Here is a 15,988-nt window from a genome sequence, read left to right on the forward strand (position 1 = left end):
TCAGAAGAGAGGATGGCTCCCCACGCGCACGCCGCCGCCGCCGTCTGGCCGGCTCGGCTCGGCTCGGCGTGGGCTGGGTCTTGGGTCTTGATGGAGGGCATCCGGCCCAATAAAAATATTCTTTTTGGACTAAGTTAAGCTCAACTTTTGCCATTTAATTCGGAAAAAACAGCATGCAATTTTATTTAAGCAATTTGTCTATAAAATAAAAATGTCATGCATTTTATCCTCTAGAAATTTTTAAACAAGATAAGAGAGTCTTGGGGAATAAGTTTCACAACTCAACTGTCCTCGATCTCCGCGAGATTCTCGCCCACGTGCAGCAGCTGTTACGGGAAGTGGGTTGTCTCCGTCTCTTTAAATATCGCCTCTACTCTTCATTCATTTCTAACTTTTTCGCATCGAAACCAACAACAAAAATCCCTTAGCGTAAGTCGTAAATACGAGAGTGTTTCGTAGAGTTTATAGTTCGATAGGACGATCACGAGTGAGGCGTGATTCGTTTGCCATGGTTGTATCATGAGACTCTATATTCGTATAGTTCCGTCTCACTAACGGAGCGAATATTTTGAGTTAAGGAAATAGATCATATCTTGACTCCATGTCTGTTTGCGAATACGATTTCTTATCGTTCTTGTATTCGTTCTTACATTCGTCTATTTTCCTTAACATCGTTTTTATTTTATCGTTTATGTCATTCCGGTTTACCGGCGTTTACATACAGTGTATCCAATAATATAGATTTTGTGTAGTTTTGGTTGTAATCCAATAATATATACTGAAAGGTAAAGCTACATTCCTACGAAATTATAGAGCCACAATTTATAACTTATACAAGTAGTACACTCAGGATCAGTTACGGAGATGTCCCAAATGAGTACTAGAGGACTCTCTGGCTACAATCCAGAGAGTATGTATGTCACGTGATCAATTTCGCTTACCAATGTTGCTATACAATTCTACAATTTGAGGAAAAACACTTGAGTACCGGTCCACAACTCATGTCATGTCCTGAGCAGCCATTCTTTCGCAAACACTGGACAGAGATTTGAGATTGCATCGTATAAGTGCTTCCACGAAGTAACAAGTCTCGTCTTTGGTGTTCCCTTCTGGTACATCCACCACGAATGACTCTATTACCATTGTTCCCGCTCTTCCGTCTATTATCTCTGGATGTACTGTAACCACTGATGAGTAGTTCTGCACTAACAGTAGATGAAGGTTTAGTTCATTGAACAGTGGTAAAGGCTAGTTATTATGGGACTATATTTTGAAAAGGGGATAAACCTTAAGCCTGTGATCACCACCAAGGATTCTGATACCAAGAATGTGTTCATTATCGTCCAAGAACTCCAACCTCTCCGTGCTAGTGGTAGCCGGGAGGCCAGATCTAACGTCTACCTCTCGAACACAGCCGATGCAAACATCACCTTTCATCACACACCTGCTGACAAAAGGCTTGTACTTCTGTGGCTGATCGAATCTCCTCACCAGAGACCAAACCTGATGATCATCAAATCAGAATCCGTATATGTTTGCAAATCTTGGTGAAAAGTTGCATAAAGAAACAGAGACTTACGAGATGAACAGGGGCTTTGATATGCTTAACAAGAACCGAAGAACACTGGTTCTCCTTGGGATCATGTCTATGATTCAATCTAATCTGAAGAAACTCCGCCGCGCCACCTGAAACACGTCCGTTATCGGCAGCTATGGTCGAGTTCATGTTTCAGATAGATGATTATCGTTTACAGAAAAGATGTTCTGTTTTAATGTTCTTATGTATCTCTTTATATAATAAGAGAAGTAGGAGAGAATCTAAAAGATTCGATGATTCTAGAGACTTTATGAAGAAGAAGAGGTTTGATGAGATAAGGATGGGGTTACAAGTTGCAGAGAGTTTGGTGCAATGTACAGAGGATTAACGTCAGCTTCATTATATATCCCCTCTAGTTTTTTTTATATTTTTAATTTATTATTATGGGTCCAGTGACATATAACTAGTTATTATTATTCGCCTATTCGCATATTCGATTTTAATTGTGGATATGTTGATGAAACAAATCTTATGAAGATCAATGTTATGTTATTTATTATTCCCGGTGAGTTAGGTATGTGTTCTTTTGTTAGTGTTGGCCCTTCAAAGTGTTCATATGCAATGCGATGTACATCATTTTCAGATAATTGTATAATAAGCTTAAACCTAACTTTCTCTCAAATTAAATCATGCATACAGAGCATTGTTGACTGTTTTTAGTTCAGGGCTTTATAAATTTGTCACTGTCATCTAAAGCTTCCAATCTAGAGTTTTCCAAACTATTTTCTTAACAATAATAGATACTACAGACCGGGTGATTGTGGTCGAGTGGTAAAGAGACGAGTTCGATCCACCTGCTGCGCAAAACTAAGTCACAATTATCATGGTCATCTAACACGGATATGAACCTATGCTTTAGGGTCCATTTGAATATCCGGAGAGATAGTATATCCGTGGACTGCACTTCTTCCTGGAGATTAGTCTGGATCTCTCTATGGATCTGAGATACTTCCAGATTAATAAAAAAATAATAATAATAATAGATATTACATTTTAAATGAGTATGAGTGTATGACATATCATATCTAAATTCAAATATTTATTGACCATTTGACTTTTTACAAAGAAAAGTCAATCGGCATGGGCTCTCAATGAAATCCTCTGTTTTCTCGGATTATAATCTCTTTAATGTGGTCATCGATGTTATAATTAGGGATCTGATTCTTTAAAGAAACCCTCTTCTTCGGGCCAACTAAGTTTGAGGTAAAGATAGTGAATTATGTTAGGGATGTCCATTTATGGTTCAATTTGGTTATTTAGATGGAGGTGTCTAAGATAAGTTTTCAAGATTAAAAATAATCAAAAAAGGTAAAAAGATAGAAAGACAGTCAAATACGGTTCTCAAATTAGATGTTTAGGAACATTAGAGCATGATTATCCGGGGTCCTTAGTGGGTTTCTTAGTGCGTGGGTCCCCACAAAACCCTTAAGGATCGGTTACAAAAACTACTAATTAAGAACCGATTTTAGTGAGTTTCTTACACTGTTCGCGGGCTCCACTGACACGTGGCGGCCCCCGATTGGTTTGCTTTTTAATTTTTTTTTTTTTTTTTTTTTTAATCATGGCCTTAGGAGAAACTCCATTAACCAAGTGTCAGCTTTCATATTGGTTAATTAAAAATAAATAAAATTTAATTGCTTAAATCAACTGCAGTTTTAACCGATAAAAGGGTGCTCTTAGGTTTGGTTTTTACTGAGAGGCATTAGAGCAATGATTATTAGGGTTCTTAGGGTGAGATTCTTACTTTTTTTTAGTTAAAAGTTAAGAGATGAATTCTTATATTCCGGTAAGAAACCCACCCTAAGAATCTTTAATAATCATGCTCTAAGCGCTGGTTTCTAAAGGAGGTTTATGAACCGTTTGTTAGCCCCACTGACGCGTGGATACCACAAAAATTTTAAAAACCAGTCCCCAAAATTACGAAATAAAGATCGTTCTTTGGGGAGTTTTTGCACTGTTTGCGAACCCCACCGACACGTGGCAGCCCGCGATTGGTTTATTTTTTAATTATTATTATTTTTTTTAGAAAACAAAAAGAAAAAAAAATTCTTAAGGACCCCATTTGGAGTTTTACCGATAATCATGGTCTTAGGGTTTTAATATGGTCATTACAGGATACGATGTATTAGTCCACAGAGGAATCTATGAGAGGCAACAAAAGGAATATACGAACAGTTTCTACCCGAAATAATCGAGCATTTGTCTCGAACACGGCTATAGAGCTAACTTTCAGTTTCACGTCACTCTATTGAAGGTAACTCTCGTTAATAATGAACCTGATGTGCTGCTCATGAACTCGTTAATTAGTTTTAAAGCCATGAAACATGTGGTCACGTTTGGTTCACCGTTTGTATCTTGTGGTGGTGAAAAGATTCTGGAGGAGCTTGGTCTTGACGAGAGACATGTTCACTGCGTGATGATGATGCATAGAGATCGTCCCACGAGCTTTCTCGTGTAATTACCCTGACTTTGTTGCTCTCATCCTCAAACTTTTGAACGGGTCGTTCCATGCGCGACTCCTTGTCTCAACAAAAACAAGTCTTGACTTTCACGTACCAATCTGCATTGCATGTGTAACTTATATGGATGTTAGAAAATATTTGGATGTGTCTTTGCTAACATACATGCAAGTACTTGGAATCATCTCTATCCTCCCGGTCCAGAGGTGACATGGCAAGTCTGGTTTTCGGATCACATTCCGAAGCACACCTTCTTCACATGGGTTAATGTCCGACATCGTCTGGAAACTAGAGATAGGATGAGACAATGGGGGCTTGACATACCTGCTTCCTGTGTCCTTTGTGCCAATTGCGCTGAATCTAGGGAAAACCTCTTCTTTCAGCTCCTCTGTTTGGCAACACTTTATCAATCGGGTTAATCTCCACCCTCCTCAGTCCTTTGAAGCCATTTTGGAGTGTCTTGCTCGGCCTTCAACGGACCAACACATAACGCTCATCTGTAGACTCTTTTACCAAGCCTCGATGTACTCCATATGGAAAGAGCGCAATGCTAGACTTCACTCTTCTGTAGCCAGACCTCCAGATGTGATTATCTCTGATATTGAGGACACCATCAAGCTTAAGCTTGACCCTCTATCGAGAACAAATCGCTATATTACTTCCTCCCACGTCACAGCTCTTCTTGGTACATGGCTCTCTCTTTTCTAACAGGGTTTGTTTCTCTGCTTTAGTTCTGGGGTTTTGTAGTTTAGTCCCTTTTATTGGTAGCCCGTTCGGCCTTTAAGCTATCTAATAAAATGAGTACTTCCGGAAAAAAAAAACATGCAAACACTAATGTATGTTTCCAAAATAATCATATCTCCTATACATGGGACCAATAATTGTTTGTTGTGTCTTTGCTCTCTACGTTTTAGACAGGAGCGACGAGGCTTAATCTCCTAGGGCACTGCATGGATTCCTAAACCGCTTGAAACCCTGAGTCAACGAGGTTCAGAAGGTTCGGTCTTTAAAGACCACGACTCCAAAAACTACGTCAAATCCGTGAACGTTGTTTGCCCACAACACACAAAGCTCACCGTTAGGAAAGTCAAGAGACAGAGCCACAGAGGAAGAGTACTGTTTGTCCGGTGCTGATGTCAGCACCATTGGAGATTATGGCACGTGTCTAGTGGGGGAAATGGACGGTAGATGCCTCGTTGAGTTGCGTTATATAAATGGAAATCTCTTCTGATTATACGTTGAGGTGGCAAAAAAGAGTTAATAAAAAAGTTGTAAAGCCGTAATATATCCATGGTCCTGTTATGAAGAAACAATTAAGTCAAATACTAAATTCAAAAAATTGACTATCTATTCATACACATATATTTGAGCTTTAATGTCTAAGAACCCGGAGGAAAACTTCTCAAATCTCTGTTTTCTAAGTTCAGGTCAAGTGTGAATATGTTAGTTGGAGATGATCAGTCATCTTATGTATTTGTGGAAATTAAGTGTTTCAAATTGTCATCAAAGGCTTTGTTACTCATAGATGATTGCTCGGATTCTCTTCTTGAGGTAGAAGAGAACCAACAGGATCAGCAGGTATAGGAGGTTGGATCGGGTCTAAGGAAAGGTGATGTTTGTTTGTAGAATTAAAAAGGGCTGGGTCAAGGATGGCAAAAGGGTTATTGGTGGATATTTTTTGGAATTGGGAGGCAAAAAGTTTTTTGTGGGTGACTTTATGTTTGAAAGGAGTAGCTCTTCTAGGGGTTTGGGCTGAGAGAGCTACAACAACAGGAGCTTCAGCAGGCTGGGAGGTGAATACAATGGTATGGGGCTCATCAAAGTCGGGTGAAGGAGAGGGTGAGGCAAGGGTGATAGTATGACGGGGTTCTATGGTTGCATGGAGAAGAGCGGTTTGGACAGGAGAGAGAATCTCCATTAAGTCAGTTTCAAAATTTGATTCAGGGATCACTGGAGTGTTTTGCTCCTGCGGAGAAGGGATCACAGGAGGGGTCTCATGGGTAGGTTCAGTTGATGACGAAGGCGCAGTTTGTGTTTTAGGCTGGGATTTAGGTGGGATGTTTTCTTGTGGGGAAGTGAGGCAATCCTTCTGATTGTGACCAAGTTGGCTACAATGAGAGCAGGTTGGAGGGGATCCAAGGATATGAACAGAGACTTGAAAAATTTCTCCACTCGTTCTCTTGAGTTCAATCAGGTCAGGAAGGGGTGAAATTAAGTCTGCTTCAACCTTCACATGTGCGAGATTGACATCAGTAATGTTTCTTGTGAATTCATCCGTCTCCTTTGGTTCTCCAATCAACCCTGCAGCGAAGCTTAATCCTTCCAGGATTCTAAGAGGAATAGAGGAGAAGTCAATGGGAGCTGCTTCTTTGGATGATGTCCACGGTGAGACTTGGAACATTGCTATTCCTACATACCAAAGCCTTTTTCCAACACTTTGTTCCTGATGAAATCATTTGGGATTCACACAAGAATTGTTCTTTCTTGCAGGTTGGTTCTAATGTCGAGTTTATGCCCTTTCCCCCAAAGGAAGTTGAGGACACTTTGAATCGCTTGGTATGATAGCATTTTTGCCAAGAACGACCCAACAATGAACTCTTTGTGCATCTCTGCACCTCTTTGGAAGACTTCATCAGGCACTGTCACTTGAGGAATGCCTGCTTCCGAGTAATATTTTGGAGCTACTCGTTTCAAAGACTTGTCAGCAATGTAGCTCGCTCTCTTGCCCCATGTTTTAGTAGGGGCTTCTGGGGTTTTAGTTGGGAGGGGAGGAGGTGATTTGTTTGGGTCTAAGGCTGTTTCAGGAGGGGGTACGTTAGAACGAGGAAGGAGAGGGATAATAGTTTTTCGGGAAGCTTTTGGTGGGGTAGGAGAGGGTAAGGGTTTAGTTGTTTGACTTGCAAGGGAGTAGTTTGGAAGTGGTGGAGTGGATTTTTTGGGTGGGAGAATGGTAAACCCTTGGAAAGTATCTACTGAACTGTTCACGTGAACAGTGTTAGTTTCAGTAATCTCAGATCTGTTCTGGATTGTTGCAGATCCAGCATTGCTGCTGGTAGTAGAAAGCTTGGAAGCAGTTGGACCGCTTGATTCTTCGATAAGAGAAGCAGTCTCTGTAGGAAGAGAAGTTTGTTTTTTTTGTGCTCTACGTTTCAAATTGTCATCCTTTGTTGTTGTAGAAATTAAGCGTTTCAAATTGTCATCCTTTGGTGCTATACGTTTACTATCCCTAAGCAGTGCATAAAAATCATTAATTCTATCTGCGGAGCATATCTATGGAAAGGATCGACAGAAGGTCAGTACACAGCTAGAGTATCTTGGGAAACTGTTGTTCTGCCAAAGGAAGAAGGATGATTGGGTATCAGGGACTTACATTATTGGAACAAAGCATGCTCTATCAAGCTCGTCTGGCTTCTCTTCTTCCGGACAGGTTCAATCTGGGTGTCTTGGTTCGTCAAAAACATCCTGCGCAAATGCAAGAGCAATTTCTGGACATTAAAGGAAAAACAGTCTCACTCTCACTCAGTCAAGAAACTTCTAAGAGTAAGAGAACTGGCTTACAGATGGATCAATGTGGAGGTGGGGAATGGCAGAAACACTCGCTTCTGGACGGACAATTGGAGCCCCTTTGGGAGATTAAACTTGTTCTTAAACCTCCGCTCTTCTACTCTAGGTACAAGACCAAACTCAATGATCTCTGACCTCTGCAATGATGGAGTATGGTCCTTGCCTTCGCCGCGGTCTGAGGATCAATTGGCTCTCCACGCTTACCTAACAACAGTAACTCTCACAGACTCAGAGGAAACAGTGGTTTGGTCACCGCTTGGAAAGGTTACAGACCGCTACTCAACATGTATGATTTACAAACTTATAAGAGATCACAAGCCTGTGGTTCCTTGGTCTCATGCTGTTTGGATAGCTAGGGGTATTCCCAAACACAACTTCCTCACTTGGCTGGTCAATCTCAACCGCTGCCCTACGAAAGACCGAATGATTAACTGGGGACTCCAAACTAATCCAACGTGTGTGCTCTGCAACTCCTTTCTAGAAACGAGAGATCACTTGTTCTTCGACTGTAACTTCTCCTACTTTGTTTGGAACCCACTGGCAAGGAAGGCTAGAGTACCTGCGATTAGACCTTGGGACCAATCAATCTCCTACATGCAGTCACTCTCTTCACCGAAGCACCTGCGTTTGCTATCACTCTTGGCTTGGCAAGCTGCAATCTACACGCTATGGACGGAGAGAAACTCAAGAATTCACAAAAACGAATTTCGTAGCGCTGATTCACTCAGCACCTCCACTATCGCTCTCATCAAAAACCGGATCTCCTCCTTTCGGTACTCCTCCCCGGCTCTCTCCTCCGCGATGATGCAGATATGGCTCGACGACTAAGCTCCCCAACACGCGTAATTTTTCTCTCGTGGTTTAACTAAAGTTCTAAAACAATTGGGCCAGACCCGTTTTGTACTGGGCTTATAAGCTCAAAACAATGTGCCTTAATAGGCCTTCTCTTTATCATATATATAAATATAAAAGACAAGAATGTTAACTTGCCGGTTTTTGTTTCTGAAAAAATTACGATTTTTTATTTATTTTGTGTCATAACAGTTTAGATCAAAATTGCTAATGACTTTTTCTTTTGTAAATGAGAGTGCTAATAAATTTACCGATGAAAAAACAAACAAAGCTAATGATTTTTTTTTTAACATCTAATCAATGTAAATTAAACAATTAATTATTTATAGCATAATAAATGAAGTTTACTCTTTTTTTTGCCAACATAAAATAAAATACTTAGATAGCTTAAAAATAACTAGTGGGCTAATAAATTAGATAGCTTGAAAAAGTCACAACTAAAAGAATATTGTAAAATGATTATTTGAAACTCAAGAAATTTTAGATTTTAGTGATTTGTTTTTGTTTTTATGTGTGTGGCTTGAATATTATTATCTTGTCATTGCTGATTTTTAATTAAATGCAGTCTCTCATTGTATATATCTAAGTATTGTAAACAGAGAAACCAATAATCAAAAACTAAGTAAATGTAGATATAAATAAGAATGAAGAGATTTGATTCAGATTTTGAATTTTGATTTGATTAAAATGGGAACTAAGTAATTTGTCAGTAATACGAGAGAAATGACAATGATATATGGATGTGTCAAAATTCAAATGCTTCATTACTGGATAGTGACTTCACCCGAGGAAGGTCTAATTATGTTGGTCTTGTTTTATTTAAGTGATTGAGCTATATGTTAATTGATATATGGGACATTTTTTGCTTTTATTTAGGCTGTTCGTTCATCAATCAAGATCAGCCATTGTTAGTGAGTAATGATGTTTGTGAGTAACGATGTTCGTGAGTCAGGATGATCTCATGGCGATCAACAAAGTCTCATAGCTACTAACGACAAATAAAGCATAAAGAACAAAACCAAGCGCTCGTAGCTTGGTGGTAAAGGAGGTACAGCTGTACTGCCCGCCACCCGGGTTCGAGCCTTGGCCACAACGGATTTAACATCACTTCCGTTGGGGCGCTGGATCCCTTTCGGGGGATAGTTGGGAATGTGACTGCCCAGATACCAGAGTTATCAAAAAAAAAAAAAAAAAAAAAAAGCATAAAGAACAAATGAGCTTAGGACTCTTGACATTTATCTGCATCTCCTTTGCAAACACTAAGCCACTTTCACTATCAGTCTATCCCACTACGAGCTCACTAGTCTTGGTCAACCACTCTCTTGAGTCTTAACTTCTTCTTCTTTTATGTCTTTTACTTCTTTCGAAAATACACCTTTTGTAGCTTATCACCTTACTAGCTAGACTACTGATATTAATAAAATCTGTATAACATAATCAACACATTACCAATTTAGCATATATCTTCCTTTTGGTTGCTTTTGACTTGAAACCTTTTCATGAACATGATCTGGAAGGTGAGCCTAAAATTCAAATATTATCTTATTCATTATCTCTCTTTTTTATTCAATCCACAAAGAGAGTAAAACAAAAGAAAGCCAAAATTCACAAAACACTGACTACTACAAATGTTTGAAACGTATATCATTCATAAAGACCCTTTAGAAGTGTGGATGCCTCCTGACGTCAGTATAACGGAACTCTAAAATCAAACCAGAGGAGATTAGTGTCTACTGAGGGAAATAGAGCTGATGCCTCTTTTGTTAATTTAATGGAATCTCTTCTTATGATGGATTTTGTTTACATTTCTTGTGGTAACGACGAAACGGAGTTAATAAAGAAGTTGTAAAGCCATAAAATATTCATGGGCCTGTTAATAAGAAACAATTAAGTCTAATATTAAATTCTAATCCTTCACTGAGCAGGTCCATTAAATAAATCATGGGTAATAACTAGAGGAAACAGAAAACCAATCCTCTCCAATATCATAATTTCTCATATGATTAATCAAGAAAGACACAACATTTCATAATCGTTACAAACTTATTTGCCGGATTTTGATTCTGAAAAGATTACATTTTTTTTTTGGTTTAGTGTTAAAAGGTTCAGATCAAAATTGCTAGAAAATTTACTAATGAAAAAATAAATAAAGCTATTAAAACAATTAACATCTAATCAATGTCACTTAAAAAAATTAACTATTTATAACATAATATTTGAAGTTACCCTTTCTTTGCCAACATAAACTAAAGTACTTAGATAGCTTGAAAAAATAACTAGTGGACTTATAAATTAGATAGTTTGAAAAAATCACAATCAAATGACGATGGTTAATGATTATTTGAAACCAAAAAAAGTAGATTTAGTGACATGTTATTGTTTTTTATGTGTGTGGCTTGAATATTATTATCTTGTCAACTGATTTTTTTTAATTAAATGCAGTATCATTGTATATATCAAATTATTGTAAACCGAGAGACTTGATTCAGATAATTAATTTTGACTGGATTAATAAGAGAACTGATAATTTGTTAGGTTGTCAATAACATGAGAGGAAATGACAATGATTTATGGTTGTGTCAATTTTTTTGTAGTTGCTTAGGAAATTAAAGATTGCATTATGTTTTTTTGTGTGGAACTCATTGCAATTTGTGAGTAAATTTTGTACAAACATAGTGAACGTTTTCCTTTATCTTGACGTATATAATTTTTGTTTCGAAAAGTTATTATCAAAACCAATTGGAAAGACAAAATTTTGTGGCCAAAAATTATAAAATTGAGGTGGTCTTCAATTGAGATGATGTAATATGTAATATTTAGGAATCTAAGATTAGTGGTGACGATCTATCTAAACTATGGTTTTGATGATACTATTAAACCCAACATCCAATACATATTATTATACAACCAGATGATATATGTGTATATATGGTTGTAACCAATCAAGAAATTTCATGGTTAAATCAATATAGCTCAATATTTTATTACTGTGTGTTGATATTAAGTAGAAATCTAAAATATAAAATTGAGGTGGTCTTCAATTGAGATGATTAATATGCAATATTTAAGAATCTAAGATTAGTGGTGACGATCTATCTAAACTATATTCTGCTGGTACTATTACACCCAACATCCAATACATATTATTATACAACCAGATTATATATGTGTATATATGTTTGTAACCAATCAAGAATTTCATGATTAAATCAATATAGCTCAATGTTTTATTATTGTGTGTTGATATTAAGTAGAAATCTAAAATTCAAAATCTAAAAACTAAAGCATGAACCCTTTTGATTTGGTGTATAGTAATCTTCTACCTCAAGGCTCATGGGATGGAATTCTCAAAGGTTCATGTTTTAGCTTTCATAACAAGAATGGGAGAAGACGAATGAATCTCTCAAGGCTCATGGGATTGTATCTACAATCAGCAGACTATTCTTTGGTAGACTGTGAGAGAATTTTTCAGAATGCATAAAGTAAAAGAGTGTTTCTCTACAACCAGATGATAACTACCTACTCGTGACATGATTCCGAGAAGGCATTGAGATTCTTTCTTGCATGTAAACCCGACAAGGAGATTCAAGCCATTCAGTACATGTGGAGTCGTGGAATTCAATCTGAATCTCACCACTACAAAGTTGTAGTTTATGCTCTTGCTAGGATGAAGACACCATACTTCATCAAGCATGCGATCTATCTTCTCAGATCTTTTCCAGATGCACAAACAGAAGTAACAATCAACGCAATACTCAGCCGTTGCATCCCTCCCCTTGGTGTGGAAGATTTTTCTAAAGAAGAATCTTCAGGACACCATGACACATGCTCTGTATCTGGTGAAATTTTTGGATAAGAATTGGTTTAAGTATGTTGTTCTTGACAAAAGTCACTAGAGGTTTTTAAAACAAGAGTTGAAGTGGCCTAGAAGTGTGACCAAGAAGTAGAAACAAATAAATCAGTCTTTTGGAATATTTCTGCTTCTAATTTTTGTTTATTGGCTAAATGTTGTTTTGTGTGTATTTGTGAAGCAGGAAAGAAAGATGGAACATAGAAATGAAGAAGAAAGAAAGATGATCAAAACCATGGGAAGACAATCCTTTTGGATCAGAAGAGGTTTAGGTATCTTGTTATTGGTAAAGAAGATAAAAAAAAATCTTAAGAACACAATCACACATGCTCAAGATCTGGTTTGCAACGCAAGGGTTAAAGTGGCCTAAAAAGTGTGACCATAAGTAGGAAAATGAGCATCATGTGAACTAATCTTTTTTGAATATTTCTGCTTTTGATATTTTATTTTTTTGGCTAATTGCTTTGTGCATTTGTGAAGCAAGAATGAAGGATGGAAGATGATTTGGTTGATGGAAGGAAATAAGAAAGGAAGAATTTTTTTAATGCCATGGTTAATTTCTTTTGGATGTGTAAATGAAAGCTTTTATTTGTTTGCTTTTGTGAATATTTCATAACATTGAACTATTTCTGAAAATGAAATGTTGTTTATGGCTAGTGCTTGGCATACTTGTGATTTGTTTCTTTGGAAAATGTGTCTTTCTCATCTTTGGAAAATTACGTCAAACACAGTTGGTCATAAACTTATCTTGTGCGGTTCCGAACAGTGTGAAAGACGCATGTGCAACCATATTGGATCCCATAAGTTGCATAAAGAACAATTAAGTTTAGGACTCTTGACATTTATATGCATCTCCTTTCAGACACGACCTATTTTGTTTTGTTGCGTAAAGCAGAAAAACAAAAATGTTGCACCCATGCATCGATCTATGCACCTCAAAGTAATGAACAAAAACACAAGACCATTAAACCACTGCAAACTTTGTATAGTGCACGCCGTTTAACATCTATATATTGTGGCGCCTAAAACTGGTGCTTTATCCGCTTTAGTCCAAGGCGAGTATGTCTTCTGTGCAACCGCGAAGCAACTCTCACTATTTGACTATCACACTACGAGCTCACTAGTCTTTTGGTCAACTGTTCCACTTGAGTCTTGGCTTCTTCTTTTCTGTTTTTTACTTGTTTCGAGAATACACCTTTTTAACTTATCAGTTAGACTACATCTGATATTAATAAAATCTGCATCAACATAATCAACACATTACCAATGTACATATATCTCTTTTTTGGTTGCTTTTGACGTAAAAACTCTTATTGAAGATGATCTAGAAAGTGAGCCCAAAATTCAAAGACTTTCTTATTCATTATCTCTCTCTTTTTTTTATATATTTAACCAACGTAGAGAGTATATTTTAATGAAATCTCTTTTGATTAGGCATTATGCTTACATTTCTTATGATGAGGACCAGGCCCGGCTCGGAGAAATATAGGACTGGAAGAAACAAAAAAATTCCAGTCTATTATTTAGTAACAAAGAATAAAAAAAATGTAAATGTCACAAGAGAAGATCGAACCTCACACCTCCTACATTCTTAATCTAACCTTTTAGCAATTAAGCTGTCAGAGATTTCAAAAATTTGAAGGCCAACATAGTACATATCTAAATTATGGCTGGAAGCACATGCTTCAGCCACATGTACTCAGGGCGACCGTCCAAAGGACGAAACAAGTTAATAAAGAAGTTGTGTACATTTCTTGTGGTGACGACGAATCGAGTTAATACAAAGGTTGTAAAGCCGTTAAAATATTCATGGGCTTGTTAAGAAGAAACAACTAATCCTAATATTAAACTCAAATATGTCGTTAGGTAGTCCCATTAAATAAAGAGTGAATGGGCGTAATATCCCCAATAGAGGCCCAAAATTGAGAAATGCCCATGGGTTTGTGAATGGGCAAATTGAGTACCCTTTCAACCAGGAATGGACGATTTTGCCCTTGCTTTCTCTGGCGCTTGTTCGGCGGTCCGACGCGCGTGTGTCAGGGAGTAGATAAAGCGGGATTTTGAGCTCGCGTGTTCAGAGGAACGTGTCTGACACAAAGAGGCGCCGGAGGCGAGGAACCGCTGGGTAAAAACGGGTTATGATGACAATTGCTTCGGTAAGTGTAATGGTGGATGCGTATTGGTTTATGTGATTGGTACTAGGGTTTATAGATAAGAATATATATAGTTAGCAGAGGGGTGAGAGGTTTGTATGGGAGATTAAGTGAAAACGGAAACTGTGATTAAGAGTTTTGAGGTTAGGAACTCGTTTGACAGTGTTCGTTATCTCTTAGGGGAAAGGTAAGATATTTGTCATATGTAATCATGTTAAAATACTTGTATCTTCATATTTGGCTAGTTGTTAACTAACTTAGTTGGGCTGATGTTGAGTTGAGATTAACAATATATGTTATGTATTTGTTTCCAGCAACCACAGAGCTTGTACAAGTTCAACAATGGGGCACCTGGTGAGAGTTGTTGTTGGCGACTTGCAAAGACTTCCCCATGGTACGTGGAGGTTCGATATCAATCACGTCGATGTGAAATATGATCTTGTGTCGAAGGAGAATGAGTCTTACGAGGAATTGGTGGCTATGGTGAGGGGTAAATACCCAATACACCATACCGAGCCTGTGGCTTTGACCTATGACTTCCCTGAGTGGATGAAAGTTCCTGAAGACTACACCACACCGCCTGTTGACATACTAGATGACAAAGATGTGGAGCTCTTCATGGCAGTGAGAATGGACTTCGCTAACTTGACGTTGTGCGTGACGTATGGAAACGTGGACATGGCGCGTTACAGCCAAATGCGGAGGGAGGAGTTCGGCTTAACCGAAGACGGAACTGATGTTGTTCCACCGAAACCCATCCCATGGAGAGGTTGGTGGTGTGATACCCATTATTTTAGTTGTTAAGTTGTATAGTTAGGTGCTAACCTATGTTCTTATATGTTAAGGTTTCCGATCGGGAGGTTATCTCCAAGTTAGCGAAGAGAGGTTGATGACCATCTGCAGCAGTGAGCAGATGGTGGAAATCCGAAGGACCGTTGTGCGTTTGACAAAGCGAGAGATATTGCATCCACTGGAGGTGGTTGATGAAGTGTCCTCGGAGACTGATTCAACGGATGAAATGGAAGTTTTCACTCCAAATGCTGAAGGTATGATCCGACTTGAAGAGGTGCCTACTGAACAACAACCAGACGCTGGTCTAACTATGGCCATAGGTATCACGTTGTTTACTTAATGTTTAACGGTGGCGTTGTAGCGGTAACTAACTCATTTACGGTTAACTTGTTCATTAGCTACCAACAATGACGTCTCCGAGAGGTCTACTAACAAGGGCAAGGGCATTATGACTGAGCCTGGAATGGGTGGAGGGCCAATGTTCAGCCTTCAGATGTGGTCAGGGAGTGGGGGTGCAAGTGAGGATGCTGATCAAAACAGGCGTGAGCCACACTATTACCCAATGGGTTGAAAAGGGGCCTCCGACACAAAACACACGCGACGCAAGTCTACTGCCTTTAGGCTGCACGCTCCGTTGAAGGGTAAAATGGTCCGCAAAAAATAGTTTCCAAATTAAGTGTATTCCGCAAATTAGTTGGTCGTTAAGGTGCAATCTTACCAA

At 38.4% G+C, this 15,988-nt stretch overlaps 3 protein-coding genes and 1 pseudogene across 6 annotated transcripts; 2 read left to right on the forward strand and 2 right to left on the reverse strand.

Moving 5' to 3' along the window:
* Nucleotides 1–774: 774 nt before the first annotated feature.
* LOC106298389 (abscisic acid receptor PYL9-like) lies at nt 775–1,884 on the reverse strand. The gene is made up of 3 exons (XM_013734500.1): nt 1,580–1,884; nt 1,288–1,503; nt 775–1,200 (listed from the first exon to the last, which is right to left on the reverse strand). The coding sequence occupies exons 1-3, from the start codon at nt 1,724–1,726 to the stop codon at nt 1,000–1,002; spliced, it is 564 nt and encodes a 187-aa protein (XP_013589954.1). The 5' UTR covers nt 1,727–1,884; the 3' UTR covers nt 775–999.
* A 3,429-nt stretch (nt 1,885–5,313) lies between these two features.
* On the reverse strand, nt 5,314–7,824 carry LOC106300755 (verprolin-like). 4 transcript variants are annotated; one of them, XM_013736961.1, is made up of 3 exons: nt 7,615–7,824; nt 7,427–7,518; nt 5,314–7,282 (listed from the first exon to the last, which is right to left on the reverse strand). In XM_013736961.1, the coding sequence occupies exon 3, from the start codon at nt 6,455–6,457 to the stop codon at nt 5,576–5,578; it is 882 nt and encodes a 293-aa protein (XP_013592415.1). In that variant the 5' UTR covers nt 6,458–7,282; nt 7,427–7,518; nt 7,615–7,824; the 3' UTR covers nt 5,314–5,575. The 4 variants fall into 3 exon arrangements, with proteins under 4 accessions (XP_013592415.1, XP_013592417.1, XP_013592414.1 ...); XM_013736960.1 differs by having other exon boundaries at nt 5,314–7,518; XM_013736962.1 differs by having other exon boundaries at nt 5,314–7,541; nt 7,615–7,818.
* On the forward strand, nt 7,527–8,448 carry LOC106297777. Its single transcript, XM_013733949.1, has 2 exons — nt 7,527–7,632; nt 7,727–8,448. The coding sequence occupies exons 1-2, from the start codon at nt 7,527–7,529 to the stop codon at nt 8,446–8,448; spliced, it is 828 nt and encodes a 275-aa protein (XP_013589403.1).
* Nucleotides 8,449–12,073: 3,625 nt separating this feature from the next.
* LOC106297778 lies at nt 12,074–12,419 on the forward strand (annotated as a pseudogene).
* Nucleotides 12,420–15,988: the final 3,569 nt, after the last annotated feature.

Source organism: Brassica oleracea, chromosome C6 (genome assembly GCF_000695525.1).
Source record: "Brassica oleracea var. oleracea cultivar TO1000 chromosome C6, BOL, whole genome shotgun sequence".
Classification (NCBI taxonomy): domain Eukaryota; kingdom Viridiplantae; phylum Streptophyta; class Magnoliopsida; order Brassicales; family Brassicaceae; genus Brassica; species Brassica oleracea.